The sequence below is a fragment of the Marmota marmota genome, unplaced genomic scaffold, assembly GCF_001458135.2.
Source record: "Marmota marmota marmota unplaced genomic scaffold, marMar, whole genome shotgun sequence".
Classification (NCBI taxonomy): Eukaryota; Metazoa; Chordata; class Mammalia; order Rodentia; family Sciuridae; genus Marmota; species Marmota marmota.
In genome coordinates this window covers 1,339,434-1,358,538 of record NW_026000130.1, presented here as the reverse complement: position 1 = coordinate 1,358,538, position 19,105 = coordinate 1,339,434, and the positions used below count along the sequence as shown (strand labels likewise).

The following is a 19,105-nucleotide window of genomic DNA, read 5'->3' as shown; positions in this document are numbered from 1 at the left end:
AAAGTGAAAAAAAAAATCAAATTAAAACTTCATCTCTCTCTCTCTCCCTCCCTCCCTCCCTCTCTCACTCTATCTTTAAAAAAAAAAAAAAAAAAAAAAAAACAATTTGTTGCTAGTATGGATGTTCTACAAATAATATTAAAGGAAGTCTTTCAGGCTACACTGAAACACTAGAGAGTCACTTAAATCCACATTAAGAAATAAAGAGGACCTGTAAAGGAAACTGCATAGATAAAAGATAATACAAATATGTTTAGTTTGAAGCTTTGTTTTTCCTCTTATCTGATTCAAAAGAAAATGGCATACCATAAAACTAAGTTGATGGGCTCATAATGTATAAAATGTAATTTTTATGACAATAGTAGGACAAAGGAATGTAGAAGGGAATAGTTATACTGGAGTAAGATTTTTGTATACTATTTAAATTAAAATGATGTAAAGGAAGGAAGAATAGAGCTATATGGAATGTTTTTGCATACCATTTTAAAGTTATATAAATTCATACTACATTGTTTTAAAGTGAAACATTAGTTATAATCCCTAGGCAATCACCAAGAAAACTTAAAATATATACAGTTGTTGGGCATGGTGGCGCACACCTATAATCCCAGCTACTTGGGAGACTGAAGCAGAAGGATCAAAAATTCAAGGCTAGTTTAAGCAACTTAGTGAGACCCTAACCCAAAATAAAAAGTAAAAAGGGCTAGGGGGGTGTAGCTCAGTGGTAAAGGACTTGCCTTGCAAGTGAAAGGTTCTGGGTTCAATCCCTACCACTGAAAAATACACACACACACACACACACAGAGAGAGAGAGAAAGAGAGAGAGAGAGAGAGAGAGAGAAACAATTGAAATGATATACTAGAAAATATCTATTTAATACAGAAGAAGGAAGCAATGGAAGAACAGAGAGCCAGAGAAGCCATAATATATACAGAAAACTAAAAAAATTGCAGGCATAAATCCATCTCATCAACAGTTACATTAAATACAAATGGATTAAGCATTACAATCAAAAGAAAGAGATTAGCAGAAATGGTTTAAAAAACATGATGCAACTATATGGTGTCTGCAAGATACTCATTTCAAAAACACAAATAAGTTGGAAAGAAAAATATGGGAAAAGACATACCACACAAAGTAGTAACAAAAAGAGAGTTGAAGTGGCTATATTAATATCAGACAAAATAGATTTTAAGATAAGAATTCTTACTAGAGACAAATAATATTTTGTAATGATGAAAGAATCAATCTTTCAGGGAAACATACATTTACAAAAACCTATGTACCCAACAACCCACCAAAAAATACATGAAGCAAAAACTTACAGAACTAAAGAGGGAAATAGAAAATTCAACAATAATATCTGGAGACTTCAGAACTTCACTTCTAATGATAGGACAATTTATAATGTAAACAAAGAGAGCTGAGTGGACTGTCTTTATTGATCTGGGCTTGTGGTCAACTAGAAGTTAGGTTCTATAATCTGGGACTATCTTATTCACATTTCTGGTATTGGTGTGCTGTTGGCCAGGGAACAGCAGCAGCTGAGTCAGGTGTCTGTGATCATCCAGCAGGCCTTCCTGGGCTTCTTGGAAAAGGAAAAAAAGAGATAAATATTCTAATACATGAAATGACCTAAATGGGGACAAGGACCCTAGTGAAAGAACTCAAAATATCAAGAAGGTGACCTGGGCGGGGTGCAGTGGCATACACCTGTAATCTCAGGGACTTGGGAGGCTGAGGCAGGAGGAACATGAGTTCAAACCCAGCCTCAGCAATTTAGCAAGACTCTTGAGTAATTTAGCAAGGCCCTGTCTCAAAATAAAAAACACTAAAAGGGCTGATGATGTGGTTCAGTGGCCAAGCACCCCTGGGTCCAATCCCCAGTAACAAAAACAACCTGAGAAGGTGACCTGGTCCTGGTCCAAGGAGACAGGATGAGTTTGTTGGGAATCCACTGGTCATGAGGAACCTTAGGTCACTGAATGATATCAATTCTGCTTCTAATTATGACTAAGCAAGATCCTACTGGACTCACTCTCACACAGAAAACAACCATAAAATCTAGATGTGATTTTTTTAAAAAGCTCCCTGAATGCAACGGACAGTAAGGGGAGGGCACGTTCTGGAGGAAGGAAGCCGTGAAGTGCATTTCCATTTTTTGCAAGGATCACATGCAGTCAGAGGAGGAGCAGTATGATGGGAGTACTGGTAGGGGGAAGAAAGTCTTTCTGGCCTGGGAAACCAGAACAGTGAAGTCCAGGAAACTACAGACTGACCAAGGAGATGGAAAAGTGAGAATGGGATCCCAAAAGGAAAAGAGAAAAAAAAAAAAAAGGATAATACTCAAGTCACATAATGCATGGAACAATCCAAAGCACTTCAACAAACAACAAAGTATCTGAACTGAGATTGAGCTACCACTCAAAGAAACAGTTCATAGTTCTATTCTAAGATAATCATCTGCCAAATAAATCAACCACAATCAAAAACTATGGAAAACCTTCTCAAGAGAAAAAAAAAATCAACTCTAAGAAGTATTCAAATAAGCCAACAAATGGCAGGAAAAGCAAAGAAAAGGGAAGACAAATTTAAAAAGAAATAATAAAACGGTAGATGCAAAATCATCACCACCAATAATTACAGTCAGTGCTAGTGAAAAAAAAATTCCAATTAAATGGCAGAAATTGACAAAATTTATTTAAGAAGTAAGACATAGCTATATGCTATCCAAAAGAGATGAATTTTGAATATAAGGTCACAGAGATTGAAAATACATGGATAAAAATGATCTACAGAGGTTGGGTTGTGGCTCAGCGGTAGAGTGCTCGTCTAGCACATGCAAGGCCCTGGGTTTGATCCTCAGCACCATATAAAAATAAATAAATAAAATAAAGGTATTGTGTACAACTACAACTAAAAAATAAATATTTTAAAAAATGATCTAGAGGGGCTGGGGTTGTAGCTCAGTGGTAGAGCACTTGGCTCGCACATGTGAGGCACTAGATTCTATCTTCAGCACCACATAAAAATAAATAAAATATTGTGTTCATCTACAATTAAATTTTTTTTTAAAAAAATGATCTATAGAGTAAAAGACAAAGAGTAAGTAGAAGAAGGCTAGAGTACTTAATATGAGACAAATAATTTTAAGACAAATATTACTACCAGAGAGATTCTTTATCATCATCTTTCATGAAAATAAAATGATCAATTTATCAAGACATAATAATATGTTATATGTATACATTAACAGTATGGACCTTGAAATATAGAAGCAAGTCTGGCGTTGTGGCGCACACCTATAATCCATGCAACTCCGGAGGCTGAGGTAAGAGGATCACAAGTTCAAAGCCAGCCTCAGCAACTTAGTGAGGCCCTAAACAACTTAGTGAGACCCTGTCTCAAAATAAAAAATAAAAAGGGCCAGGCTTGGTGTCCCAATGACTCAGGAATCTGAGACAGGAGGATTGCAAGTTCAAAGCCAGCTTCAGCAACGGCAAGGCACTAGGCAAACTCAATGAGACTCTATAGGGCTGGGGATGCGGCTCAGTGGTCAAGTGCCCCTGAGTTCAATCCCTGGTACTACTACTACTACTACTACTACTACTAATAATAATAATAATAATAATAATAATAATAAAATGAAAAATTAAAAAGGACTGGTGATGTGGTTCTGTTGTTAAATGCCCCTGGGTCCAATTCCTGGTACAAAAAAAATAAGTAAGTGAATAAACAAATAAATGTAAACAAAAGACCCTATTTAAAAAAAGAAAATACATAAAGCAAAACTGACAGTATTGCTGTACATGGTTGGCATATCTGTAATCCCAGTAACTTGGAAGGCTGAGGCAGGAAGATCACAAGTTCAAGGACAGACTGGGCAATTTAGTGAGACACTGTCTCAAAATAAAAAATAAAAAGGGCTGGGAATGTAGCTCAGTGGTAGGGTGCCCAGTACCAGAAAAAAGTAAAATTAATAATATTAAGGTGTTAAATAGAAAATTTCAAAATCTTAGTTGGAGACTTTAACTTTTTATTGCAGCAATTGATAGAATAACTAGGCAAATAAGTCAGCAAAGACACAGAAGATATGAACATTAGCAATCATCTTGACTTAACTGATATCTACAGGACTATACCTGACAACCACAAAATTTATATTCTTTTCAAGTACTATGGTAGACCCTCCAGTATAAACTATATGCTAGGCAATAAAACAAGCCTCAGTAAATTTTTTTTACTGATAAATTTTTTTACTCTTTATGACAATTCATAAGGAAATTTTGATATTTCACAAAGGATATGTTGTTTGAATGTAATGAAATCAAACTAGAAATCAGCAATAACAAAATAACTAAGAAAATACCAATATTTGGAGATTAAACAGCATTTATTAAAAATACCAAGGATTGAACCCAGGGGATGCTTAACCACTAAGCCATGTCCCTAGCCCTTTTTTTGTTTTTGTTTTTTTAATTTTGAGACAGGGCCTCACTAAGTTGCTGGGACTGGCTCTAAACTTGCAATCTTCCTGCCTGCCTCAGCCTCCTGAGCTGCTGGGATTATAGGCATGCACCACCATGCCCAGCTAAACAACAAATTTCTAATAATCCATGGATCAAAAAAGGTTCTTAGAATGAAAATCAGAAAATATTCTTAACTGAATTATAATGAAAACATTATGTTAAAACTTGTGGAATGGCTTGGGGACATAGCTATGTTGGTAAAGAATGCTTGTTTCACATGTACAAGACCCTGGGTTCAATCCCCAGCACCACACACACACACACAAAAAAAAAATCTATTGGCCAAATTATATTGTTGTATTATGTGCTTGTATAATATGTAACAACAAATCCCATTATTACCTACAACAATATTCAAAAAAAATTGTGAAAAGAAAAAAAAATCTGGGAATAAATAAAAACAAAACATATGTAAGCCTGAACTGTAAAAACTACACAAAGCTACAAAGGGAAATAATAGAAGGCATAATAACATGTTCACAAATTGGAACACTCAAGAATGTTAAGATGGCAGTTCTCTCCAAATTTATCTAAAATTTCAATGCAATAATTTTAACTTCCCAGTAGACTTTTTAAGAAATCAAGTCTGCAACTTTATATAGAAATGTGAAAACATAGAATAGCAAATATAACTGAGAAAAAAAATGAACAAGGTTACAATACCTGATGTTAGACTTTCTGTAAATCTGCAATAACTAAGGCATCATGGTTAGGGCATAAGAATAAATACATAGATCAATGGACTACAACAGAAAATTCAATAATAGCCTATAGGGTCAAATGGCTGGATAGTCCCCAACTTACTTACAATGGTTTAACTTATGATTTTTCAACTTTCTAATGGTACAAAAGTGATATAAATTTGGTAGAAAACAAACTTGGAAATTTGAATTTTGATCTTGTCCCAGGCTAGCAGGAATGGGCTGCAGACCCATGTGCACAAAACAAAGATCATGCAGTAGGGATCATGCAATAGGATGCCATCTAAATGAAGCTGAGCAGGGGCAGTACACCACAGTTCTTATCAGCACACAATCACAAGTGTCTAACCATCTGCAGTGTGTTGTACAGTGTACAATACCTTACAGCATCCTTACAGTGTAGCTAGTGTTTTTTTATATAGAAACTTAATAAATTACATTAGATAGTCAACATTCTATTATACAACAGGATTTAATGTTAGATAATTTTGTCCAACTTAGACCAATGTTTAAGTGTTAAGAGCACATTTAAGGGAGGGTAAGCTAATCTATGATGTCTGGTAGATTAGGTGTATTAAATACATTTTTGATTCATGCTGTTTTCAACCTAGGATGGGTTTATTGTGACATAGCCCTAGTGTAAGTCAAGAAGCATTTATGTGCCCAAAACAAAGATAACAAAGCAGGCACAGTACACCCATAGTCCAGCTACTTGAGAGTCTGAGACAGATCACTTGAGCCCAGGAGTTTGAGAACAGCCTGGGCAACAAAATGAGGACAAAAAGAAAAAAAAAAAAAAGTAACAACTCAAGCCTTTCAGTATTCAAGAAAATATAGATAATTACAGTGATTTATTAAAAATATAAAATATCCCTGATTAAATAACATTCTGAAAACAAGTAGGTACTGACAAAATAAAATTAATTAATTTTAAATTTAAGGAGAGAAACATGACCTCTGTACCCCATCCAAAAACATCTGCCCAAAAAAGAACGTCAAACAATCCAAATAACTAGAAGGAATCCTATCAAGAGGGTGAGAGAAAAAATAAAATTCCAAACATACAGAAAAAGAATTAAACTTGGAAAGAGAAAGCATATTTCCAAAGCATTAAAAAGGAATCCAGTCACCAGCATACAAGCTCAATGAAGTCATTCATTCTACATTTTGCTAAAGTACAGATTATTTTACTAATACCTGTACTGAATCAATAAATATTACACTGAACTACAAAAGATTCTGTGAAATTCAATAAACTTCTACCTTTGGCCATTTGGGATTGAGAAGCCGGGCTTTGATTGCGTCATCCAGTGCCTTGTCATACTGCTGGATTTTCATGTAGGCTGCAGATCTATTGCTGTATAAAATGCAGTTCTGAGGGTCAACAGCCAGGGCTTCATTGTACAGGACAATAGCTGTGTGGAAATCGCCATCGTGACAAGCCTGGTTACTCTGACGAACTTTCTCAACAAATTCAGCTTTGCTCAGTACTGGTTCATCAGGACTTCTCCGGCCAATAGTCTTAGCACCAAAAAGAGAAATCTACAAACAAAGAAATTGTCAAACACAGTTCAGATAATCCAGTCAGGTTCCTTGTTTGAACCTCAATAAAACATGGATATTCTTCCCAATCTGCTTTACATTATACTTGACTTTTGTCCCCTGAAATATAGTAAATTTTCCATGAAGCAGCCAACACAGTGCCTTGAATACATACATATATTTGTGTAACAGTTATATACATTCATATTTGTATGAATATTTGTACAAATTTATTGACTTGACAGGATGGAGGAATGAATGGGTTGAATGAATGAATAAATAAATAAATGCAAAAAAAAACTGAGGTTTTCCTTAGCAATTTAAAGTTAACTAGGGAAAAACCAAAATAAAAACGTACATAGACAACATGATTTCAACATGTTAAGATCGTTCTACTTCAAAAAATAATGAAAGCATAAAATCAAAATACTAACAATGCTAAGCTGTTACTTACTTGATGTAACATTATGGAGCATTTTTTACTTTCTTAAATTTTCTTTCCTATCCAAATGTAAATGATGAGTACATGCAAGTTTAAAAAAAATTAAAGTATCTTAATGTATGATTCAATCTTTTTGGACTGGCAAATTTGGTAACTGAATTTGACTACTACCATGAAATTTCAACATCAGATTAGGGAGACCACACACAAAAAATTCAGCTGTGAAGTATATCCTGCAATCTGAGATCTGTTTTTCAAAATCCCTAAATTTTGTGTGATTTGATAACAGTAACCTTAAAACCAAAGAGAGTGAATGAGTCGAGTTTTAATTCATTTTTAAAACTGCATTAAGTTTAAAGAGAAGAAATTTAACACAATAGTATCAGGAGAGATATTTCATAATTCTAAACAAACCTGACCTAAGCAAAAATATTTTTTAAAAAAAGTATAATTTTCTACCCCATGTCTTCATTTAAGACCAAGTTCAATACTGTCCTTCAAAAGAGGATGAATCTGGGTCTGGGGGTTGTGGCTCAGTGGTGAAGCACCTGCCTAGCACATGTGAGGCACTGGGTTCAATCCTCAGTACCAAACAATACATAAATAAAAGAAAGGTATTGTGTCCATCCAAGTGTGTGAGTGAGTGTGTGTGTGTGTGTGTGCGTGTGAATTTAAAAAGAGGATGAATCTGATTTAATATAGTACGCCAATGTACACAACATAATAGATTCCTCACCAAAATGTCTATACTAAAAAGAACAATTTCCACAAAGACAGATCTAATCTACATTTGTGACCATTGTTCTTCTCCTCATAAGGATAGTATATCCTAGACTTTCAGGATAATTCAAATTGCTAAAATATTCTAGAAGTTTCAAATATCTGTGTTTAAGGTATATCCTTCAACTTCCTCACACTGGAAGTAGCTAATCAATGATGTATTATTAAAGGTTTTTTAAAAATAATGATCATGTTTGAAAGTGAATGAACTATGTAATGTTTACTAAACAATAAGGATTTCCCTAAACAGTTTTGATTTTTAATTACTTTATCCCATCGTCAAATCAATGTACAAGACATTGAATACATGTAAAACTGATTTCACTTGGAAAATACAATCATCGTGACTTTGCTTAAGGCCAGAATTAGCCACAAGTTGTAGAAATAAATTCTATTTCTGGGTATCTAAAAAATAACTAGCAAGAGGTCATGAAGATTTTCCTCTATGTTTTCTTCTAGGAGTTTTAGGGTTGAAAGCCTTAGTCTAAATCATCAATCATTTGAGTTGATTTTTGTTTTTGTGTTTATTTTGGTTTTGATACTGGGGATTGAACCCAGGGCTGCTTTATTACTGAGCTACATCCCCAGTCCTTTCAATTTTTTTATTTTTGATCTTGCTAAGTTGCTGAGGGCTCACCAAGTTGCTGAGGCTGACCTTGAACTTTCCATCCTCCTGCCTCAGCCTCTCAAATCACTGGGATTATAGACAAATCCCCATATCCAGCTTGAATTGATTTTTGTACATAGTATAAGATAAGGATTCAATTTCTCTTTCTTCTTTTTTGCCTGTGGATATCCAGTTTTCCCAGCACCATTTATTGTAGACCATCCTTTCCCCATTGTGTATGAATGTAAAATAAATTGTTATAACTATGGTTTATATGAGCCTTATGATAATCACAAAGCAAAAACCTATAGTAGGTATACAAAAGTTAAAGGAATCAAAGCATACTAAAGAAAATCATCAAATCACAAAAGCAGATAGTGAGAGGAAGAAAAGAACAAAAGATCTACAAAAGGGCAAGAAAACAACTAACAATACCAAGTTCTTTACCTAACAATAATTATTTTTGATGTCAATGCATTAAATTTTCAAATCAAAACACAGGGTTGTTGAGCAAGTAAAAAGACAAAATCCAACTGTAGGCTGCCCACAAGAGACTCACTTCAGCTTTAAATACAGACTGAAAAGTAAAAACAGAGAAAAAGATATTCCACACAAATGAAAAACAAAAGAGAGCAGTGACTGCTATACAGACAGCAGCAATCATAGACTAAGTCAAAAACTGTTACTGGAAGCAGGGCGCACATTGGGGTCCCAATGGCCCAGAAGGCTAAGGCAGGAAGATCACAAGTTTGAGGAAGGCCTCAGCAACTCTGCGAGACGCTCAGCAACTTCGCAAGATTTTGCCTCAGAATAAAAAATAAAAAGGGCTGTAATTTGGTTCAGTAGTAAAGCCTCTGGGTTCAATAATACCCAGTACTCTTCCTTGGACCCTCCAAAAATAAAAGTAACCGGAGACAAGGTGTTATGGTTTGGATGTGAGGTATGCCCCAAAAGCTCATGTGGGAGACAATACAAGAGAGTTCAAAGGGGAAATGATTGGGTTGTGAGAGCCTTAACCCAATCAGTGAATTTATCCCTGATGGCTGGAGGCAGACAGGGTGTGGCCTTGGGGTATATATTTGTATTTGTCAAGTGGAGATCTCCATGCTGCCTGAACATCATGTGAGCTGCTTCCCTCTGTCACACTCTTCTGCCATGGTGTTCTGCCTCACCTCAAGCCCTGAGGAAGAGAGCTGGCTGTCTATGAACTAAGACCTCTGAAACTGTGAGCCCTAAAATGAACTTTTCCTCCTTTACAATTGTTCTAGACAAATCTTTTAGTCACAACAGCAAAAAAGCTGACTAAAATACAGGTTATTATGTAATGATAAAAAAGTCAACTCACCATGAGTGTATAATAATTATAAATATATATGCACCCAACATCAGGGCCCCAAGATATATAAAGCAAATATTAACATTTAAAGAGGAAATAAACAGCAATGAAGAAATAGTAGGGGATTTTAATACCTCACTTTTAATAATGGACAGATCACCTGACAGAAATCAATAAGGAAAATGTTAGATTTGAACTATACCTTAGACCAAATGACCTAACAGACATATAAAATATTCCATCCAAGAACAGCAGAGTACACATCTACTGTTAAAAATATTAATGCAAATGATGTAGGAAAAAAACTTTCCACTTTTATATCAAAAATATAGGTCAATAAAAGAATTAAATTTTAAAATAAAATTATAAAAGTTGCAATAGGGAAAAAATTTAAATATTAAAAAATGTTTTTAAAAAGTTCCAGCAGGAAATATGGAAGAAATTTTTATTACACAGAACCGTGGAAGATCTAAGTACAACACAAAAAATAACAAAAAAACATAAAAGACCAATACATATAATAATATAAAATAGTTATCTGCATAAAAAAATAGGTTTAAAAAAAGACCAAAAAGATGAGTAACAAATCAACTTTTTTGGTTTTGTTGGTGCTGGAAATTAAACCCAGGGCCTTATACATGCTAGGAAAACATTTTACCAATTGAGCTATAATCTCAGACCCAACAAATCAACTTGTTAAAAAAAACAACACATAAAGCTGGGCTTGGTGGCACATGCCTACAATCCCACTGACTCAAGAGGCTGAGGCAGGAGGATTGCAAGTTTGAGACGGCCTCAGCAATTTAGCAAAGATCTACACAATTTAGCAAAACTCGGTCTCAAAAAAAATTAAAAGGGGGGCTGGGGTTGTGGCTCAGCAGCAGAGCGCTCACCTAGCATGTGCAAGTCCTGGGTTCGATCCTCAGCACCACATAAAAATAAACAAGATAAATTGTGTACAAATAAAAAATATTTTTAAAAATTTTTTTAAATAAAAAGGGTTGAAGATGGTTCGCTGGTTAAGTGCCCCTGGGTTCAATTCCCTATACTTAAAAAAAGAAAAAAATAATAAGTAACACATGATAAAGGGCTAGTTTCTTTTATATAGAAAAGACCCCTACAAATCAATGAGAAAAAAGAATCCAATGAGAAAATGGCTAAAGGGTATGAACAGACAGATCAAAAATAAAGAAAGAAAAAAAGGGAGGGAGGAGGAAGGAAAGAGGAAAGAAAGAAATACATAAGGCTTTTAAACATATTTTTTTAAAATGTATGATCTCAATTTTAAAAATAAATTAAATATCAATGATAGTATATTTTAGCCCTCATACTAATAAAAAATATTAACAATATACTTGTTGCTAAGGAGTAAGGAAAAAGTTACATTCACATAACTGGTGGAAGTACAACTGAATATAATTTCTTAAAAGAACAATTTATAATACCTATAAAACGTAAAAGTTGCATATCCTGTGAAGTCTAGAAATTTTTCCACTTCTAAAAATTTATACTATAGAAACACCTGTATAGACTAAGTCATCCAGACAAGAATATTTATACAGCATTTAACATGAGGTTAGAAATAACCTGAATGTTAGAAAGTAGAAAAATGGAAAACTTTTAATAGATCCATATAGTTGACACTGTTATGGTTTGGATATGAGGTGTCCCCCAAAAGTTCCTGTGTTAATGCAGGAACGTTTGAAGGTGAAGTGATCAGATTGAGAAAGCTGTAATCTAGTCAGTACATCCTAGTTTAAAAGGACTAATTAGGTGATTAAGCATAGGCAGGTGGAGCATGACCGGAAGAGACAGGTCACTGGGAGTGTACCCTAGAAGGGTTCATATTCTCTGACACCTCTTCCTATCTCTTTCTGCTTCCTGGCCACCATGAGTGGAGCAGCACTCCTCCCCCTCACCCTTGGGCCTCACCTTGGGCCCAGAGCAATGGAGTCAGCCAACCATGAACCAAAACTTTTCAAGGCTGGGGTTGTGGCTCAGAGGTAGAGTAGAGGCACTGGGTTCTAACCTCAGCACCACATAAATATAAAATTCAGATACTGTGCCCGCCTACAACTAAAAAATATTTTTAAAATAAAATAATCTTTTCCTTCTCTAATTGTTCTAGCCAGGTATTTGGTCACAGCATCAAAAAGCTGACTAACCTAGATACTATGAATCCAATCCAATGAATGAGGCAGGTTTTATTTATGGATATGGAAAGAAAAAAAATCAAGATGCAGAAAGGATGTTTAGAATAAGTTATATTTCATGAAAAATTGGAAGTAAATAATGTACACCAGTATACACATTTATGTGCTTAAACAAACATGGATTAAATAGACCAGAAACAATAAATAAACTACTAGACTGCCTCAAAAGAGAATTATTAGAAGACTGAATAGCAGGGTGAAAGGAGACTCTACTTTTGTTTATCTGATATTTCAATAGATGCATTTATTACCTACTTTCTTTAAAATATAAAATCATTCTGAAAACAGAGCATAGCTGGCTTTTTTATTTATCAGTGTACTCATATAGAAGTGTAAGATCTGTTCATTCTCTTAAGAGTATCTGGCTGAGAAACTTGCCTTTGGATTTTGGCCCAGAGCTGAACAAGACTAGAGAAAGGGCTTTCATTTTCTAAATCACACAAAGTCACTCTCCACTCACAAGTTAGTCTGCCTAGGGAATAGGCCATTTTCAAATTCACACAAAAGCACCATATGGGTCAATAAAGGTCATATGTTAGTTATCTACTATTAAAACAAAACAGGCGGGCTTAGGATTGTGGCTCAGTGGCAGAGTACTCGCCTAGCATGTGCGAGGCCCTGGGTTCGCCTTGGCACCACATTAAAAAAAAATAAAGGTAACATGTCCAACTACAACTAAAAAACAAATTTTTTTTAAAAAAAATTTTTAATTAAAAAAAAAAAACAGGCCAGGTGCAATGGTAGTCCTAGTTACTCAAAAGAGGCCAAGGCAGGAGCAGGAGGACAGCTTGAGCCCAAGAGTCGAGGCCAGCCTAGCAGGGCCCTATCAAAAAACATTTTTTAAAGCAAGGTGCAGTAGCATACACCTGTGATCCCATTGACTTGTAAGGTTAAGGCAGGAAAATCTCAAGTTCAAGGCCAGCTTGGGGAACTTGGCAAGACCCTCAAAATAAAAAATAAAAGGGGCTGGGAATGTAGCTCAGTGAAAGAGCAACCCTGGGTTCAATCCCCACAAGATAAAAAAGAGAGAGAGATGACATGTACAAATTTCACTAGAGAATTGACCACGGAATAAAGAATTCAATGTACCTTGCTAAACTAAAATATATAATACCAGAAATTAAAAACTATATGAATGGATTTAGATTTAGCAAGATTTTATGCAACAGGATTAATAAAGTAGAAGACAGATCCATAGAAAATACCCAAACTGAACCACAGAAAATAAAAAGAGAGTGGGTAAGATGAGCATACTAAAGACATAAGTAACATGCTCAAGAAAGAGGTGTAATACATATATGACTGAAATTCTGGAAAGAACGGAGAGACAAGGTAGTAGAACACTGTTTGAGTATCTTTTTTAATGTTTTTATTAGTGCATTAAGGTTATACATAATGGAGTTCATTTTGACATAATACATGCATAAACTCTGAATAACTTGTGACCAAAAATTTTCTAAAACTGATGAAAGACAACAACTTTAAAGCAATATTGAACACATTGCTTTAAGAATTTCATCCAACCCCAAGATAACACAAAGAAAATCACCACTGCACACGTCATAGTCAAACTGCTAAAACACAAAAATAGAGAAAATATTAAAGCCGGGGGAGATGCATTTCCTTCAAATAAGCTATAAGCTGTGTACTCAACAGAAAAGATGGAAACTGAAACAGGACCTAACCTAAAATTCTATACCCAGAGAAAATATTCTTCAAAAACGAAGGTGAAATAGGGACACTTACACATTGTTGGTAGGATACACAATAGTGCAACTGCTGTGGAAACCACCTTGGCAAGTCCTCAAAAGATAAAAGTTATCTTATGACCTATTAAGTGTACTCCAGGACATCTACTGAAATGAACTGAAAATATAAACTACATAAAAACTAGTAGCCAGGTGCGGTGGTGCATGCTTATAATCCCAGCATTTCGGGAGGCAGAAGCAGGAGGATTGCAAATTCAAAGACAGTCTCAGCAACTTAGCAACTCAGCAAAGATACTGTTTCTAAATAAAATATTTAAAAAGGGCCAGGGATGTGGCTCAGTGGTTAAACACCCCTGGGTTCAATCCCTAGTATCAAAAAAAAACTAGTACACAAATGTTGAGAGACATTACTTATAACAGTCAAAAAGTGAAAACAATCCAAATGTCCATCAACTGATGAATAAACAAAATGTGGCAAAACCATACAATGGAATATTAAATCAACCACAAAAAATGAAATACCAATATATATTACAACATGTAACCCTGTAAATGTCAATGTGAAGTGGAAGAAGCTCTAGACACAAAGTATGCAGGACTGCACATATTCTATGATTCTCTTTGTGTTAAATATTCATAATAAACAAACCTACAGAGACAGAAGGCAGACTAGTAGTTGCCAGGAGTTAGCAAAAGGGAGACATGGGGGCCCTGGGATTGTAGCTCAATGGTGGAGCGCTTGCCTAACACACGTGAGGCACTAGGTTCAATCCTCAGCACCACATAAAAAATAAATAAATAAAATAAAGATATTATGTCCACCTAAAACTAAAAATTTTTTTAAATATTTATTTTTTAGTTTTAGGTGGACACAACATCTTTAGTTTATTTTATGAGGTGCTGAAAATCGAACCCAGTGCCTCACGCATGCTAGGCAAGCGCGCCACCACTTGAGCCACATCCCAAGGCCCTAAAAAAACATTTTTAAAAAGGCAGGGGAGGAATGGGGAATGACTCCTAATGGCACAGAATTTCTTTTAAGAGTAAGCCAATGTTTTGGAATTAGATAGTGGTGATTGCTGTATATCACTGTGACTACACTAAAAACCACTGAACTGTACACTTTAACATGGGTGCATTTTGTGATATGTGAAATATATCTCAATTTTAAAAATAAAAGTAAAACAAAACTTGATGAATCAAAAACAGGAATTAACAGTAGGTCTACATTAAAAGAAATATTAAAATAAACAATGAAAGAAAACTATCCCAGAGAGAAACATGGAAATGATTAATACTAGAAAGAATAAATAAAAATGAATATCATATATGCAAAATAATAACTGTAATGTGAAGCTTAAAATATTTATAGCACAATAAGTAGGAGGTGGGAAATAGAGCTAAAGTTCTATATGGTTTCTCAAGCCTTAATATATAGGTAATCACTTGAGGACTGTGTTAAAAGGCAGATTCAGATTCAACACATTCACAGTGGGGCATGAGACTCTGCATTTTATAAAGTCCTGATGATGTAGAACTATATGCCACATTTTATCAAGGTTCTAAGGTTTTACCAGACCCAAGTAAAGAGTAAAATTATTAATTTTATTAGACTATATTAAATCAAGGATTTGCATTGTAATATAATCAAGTCAAGGAAATTATGACTGAAAACGTAATTAGCAAGTTAAGAGAAAAATAATAAAATCATATTAAAACTTGATTCATCTAAAAGAAAGTGGAGTAGAAAAAAACAAACATTTTTTAAAAGGGGTTTGCCCTGCAGTGCAACCTAGCCAACAGTGAAAGAAAGATAATAAGATAGGTGGAGGTAGGGAATGGGTCAAATATGTTAAGAGATAAAACTTAAGGCCTTAGGTTAGGCAAATACTCCAGAGCTAGAATACAATAAGATTATTTTTTAAATTTTTTTTTAGTTGTAGATGGACACAATACCCATGTTTTATTATTTATTTTTTATGTGGTGCTGCGAATCTAACCCAGTGCCTCACACATGCTAGGCAAGCACTCTACCACTAAGCTATAACCCCAGACCCATAATAAGATTATTTATATGCCAGGTAAGCTCCTAAGCACTACAGAATAAAAATCCAGAGAAAAAACAAAGTAAGTGGCTTGTTAAAAATCAATAAATAAAACACTGACTCCATCTGTGAAAATTAGGCTTTAGGCAGTTCTTTATGTCTTGCAAGCCCTGAGCTTCCATAGGGGAAGAAGTCCTCCTACACAGGCTGCACCTAATTAGACAAGTGATCAAAGACCAGTTCAAAGAGTAACTAATCAGAAGGAAGTAAAGTTGGCCATGCAGATAGAAATGGATTTAGGTGTCTAAAGGTAGGGGGGAGGCAATAAGGACTAGCCATGTTGGAGAAAGGGCAGAAGTCAGTGTAAGTGCAGAATAGAAAGTAAAAGTGTGTAAGGTAAGAAAAGTAAATGGGATCCAAATTATTTACCAATATGGCAGCCACCAGGTATATGTGGCTCTTTAAATTTTTATTTTACCAAATTAAAATTAAAGAATCAGTTCCACAGATGTACTAGTCACACTGCAAGTGCACAATAGCCACACTTGATAGCTAGTGGCTAACAAACTACAGTGCAGATGCAGAAATGTCCATCTTCACAGAAAGTACTATTAGACAGAGCAGGTTTAGAGCTTTATAGGCTGTCAAAAAGAAACAGAGAAGCTACATCATCAGCCTAGACCAGAGGTCATAAGCTCTTACAAAGCCAAATCCTAAAGCAGAACTGCCACTTATCCTTTAATAAATTCCCAGGTCCCAGGACACTAGGCAAGTACTTCTCAAACTCCCTTAAATGATCTTAACAGGCATTCTTGAGAATAGAGGAAAGGCACCCGGGAAGGAAGAGAGGGTGTAAGGATGGCCTTAGGCCTTAGCCTAAGCAACTCCATCTTAAAATAAACTGCAGTCTCACCCAGCAAGCCACAGAGCCCTCCGATATGACAATCAGGCACAGCCCGATAAAAGCAAGTCACTTTCCATAACCCTAACAAGAGTCAGGGTGAAGTCACATGTCATTTGTCATAATCCTGATAAGAGATAGAGGGGTCTCAGGGCGGAAACCACCAGACCACATGTCCTCTTTAAGACATAAGATGTCACTAAGAAACCTGGTAACAGCTGATAGGGACCCATAGAGCGAGCAGAAGCTCCCAAAATTTAGTAAAAATAATGGAACAAATGAACGGACACTTAGCTACCCAATACTGAGGCACACATGCTGGACAGCTTGATGAGGACCTGGACTGACATCCCAACTCTCATCATCATCTGCCTGATCCTCTGTGTTGTCCTCACTGCTCTCAAACTCTACAGCAGTCTCCTGACCCTGGTGAGAAATGAGACTTCTCCTTATAACCGTCTCCTCAGCCAGCCATCAACTCCATACCAGGAGAAGCCTCCATCAGTTCTTGAGGATCCCTGCATTCTGAGTGAGTGCATCTGCTGGACTTAAGGCCTAAGATTTAAGACTTTAAATCTAGCACTTAAGCTTAGCATGCAGAGGGAATGTCTGTAATAGGTCTGCCATAATTAAGAGTGTTTGAGGTGCTTAGAAATAACTTAGAATTTGTTTGCTTCAAATTAGTTGTGTTTATTGCTTTTATCAGCCTGAATTATTTTGTTTGTAGTGCCCAGCAGTAAGGACTGTCATTTTCTTAATTAAGAACCTATAAAGTAAAATTGTATTAAGTGATTTGAGTGAATAAAACATTAAAAAGGGAATTAGCACATGGACATTCTTTATTTCTCCCCTCGACTGCATATGTTGCACTTGTGCCTATCGCGACAGGGAAATGGAAAATACTGGGGAGTGATATTAGCCAAATTATATTGTTATATTGTGTGCATGTACAAATATGTAACAACAAATCCCACCATTATACACAAGCCTAATGTACCAATTTTTAAAAAATAGGAAAAACATAGATTTTAAAAAATAGGCATACTGGGCTGGGGTTGTGGCTCAGTGGTAGAGCGTTCACCTAGCACATGTGAGGCCCTAGATTTGATCCTCAGCACCACATAAAAATAAATAAATAAAATAAAGGTATTGTGTTAACTACAACTAAAAAATATTTTTTAAAAAAAGGCATCCTTGGGGCTGGTGTTGTTGCTCAATGGTAGAGCGCTTGCCTTGTTGTGTGAAGCACTGAGTTCGATTCTCAGAACCACGTAAAAAATAAATAAGTAAAATAAAGATATTGTGTTCATCTACAACTAAAAAAAATATTTTTAAAAAATACGCATCCTTGAAAAGCTACTCCATGGTCAACTTGGAAGGAATTAATGTAAATAATTTGAAATTCCTCACCCACACCTTTAAAGTTTCATTTCTTAAGATACGAAAGCCTTAGCTGATTCCTGATCAATTCTTGCCAATACTTTATAATAATTTGGAGGAAGATAGATTTGGTTACTGCATGACTTCATTAGAGCCTTTAATATGCTTATATATAGTGTGAGCCTCCAAAAATCAGATAGCATATACAGTGTTTCCCATTAAGAATAATTATTGTGGGGGCTGGGGATGTGGCTCAAGCTGTAGCGCACTCACCTGGTATGCGCAGGGAACTGGGTTGGATCCTCAGCACCACATAAAAATAAAGATGTTGTGTCCACCAAAAACTGAAAAATAAATATTAAAAAAAAATTCTCTCTCTCTCTCTCTCTCTCTCTCTCTCTCTCTCTCTCTCTCTCTTAANTTAATGTTTTATTCACTCAAATCACTTAATACAATTTTACTTTATAGGTTCTTAATTAAGAAAATGACAGTCCTTACTGCTGGGCACTACAAACAAAGATGTTGTGTCCGCCGAAAAACTAAAAAATAAATATTAAAATTCTCTCTCTCTCTTAAAAAAAAAAGAATAATTATTGTGGGGCTGGGGTTGCAGCTCAGTAGTAGAGTGCTTGCCTAGCATGTGTGAGGCACTGGATTCTCAGCACTGCATATAAATAAATAAAGTCCATTGACAACTGAAAAAAAAATTTTTTTAAAAGAATGATTATTGTTATAATCAATGAACAATTAGTATGTGCCTGTCACTATTCTAAGTGCTTTATAGATGTTCACTTGTTTACTATTCAAAATCTCTATGAAGCTGTACTACTGCAAAGGAAGACAAAGGTTAAATAACAAAAAGGGAGGAAGTGAACGTATCAAGGGAATTAACTGTAGAGCTATAATTCAAATCCAGTTT

The 19,105-nt window shown here is 35.3% G+C and overlaps 1 protein-coding gene across 1 annotated transcript in view; it reads right to left on the bottom strand.

The window, feature by feature from the left end:
• Ttc28 (tetratricopeptide repeat domain 28) overlaps positions 1 to 19,105 on the bottom strand; it is a 583,072-nt gene that overhangs the window by 542,733 nt on the left and 21,234 nt on the right. The window contains exon 4 of the mRNA XM_048784881.1: positions 6,495 to 6,773. Within this exon, the coding sequence (XP_048640838.1) occupies positions 6,495 to 6,773 (279 nt within the window). The remainder of the gene's footprint in view (positions 1 to 6,494; positions 6,774 to 19,105) is intronic.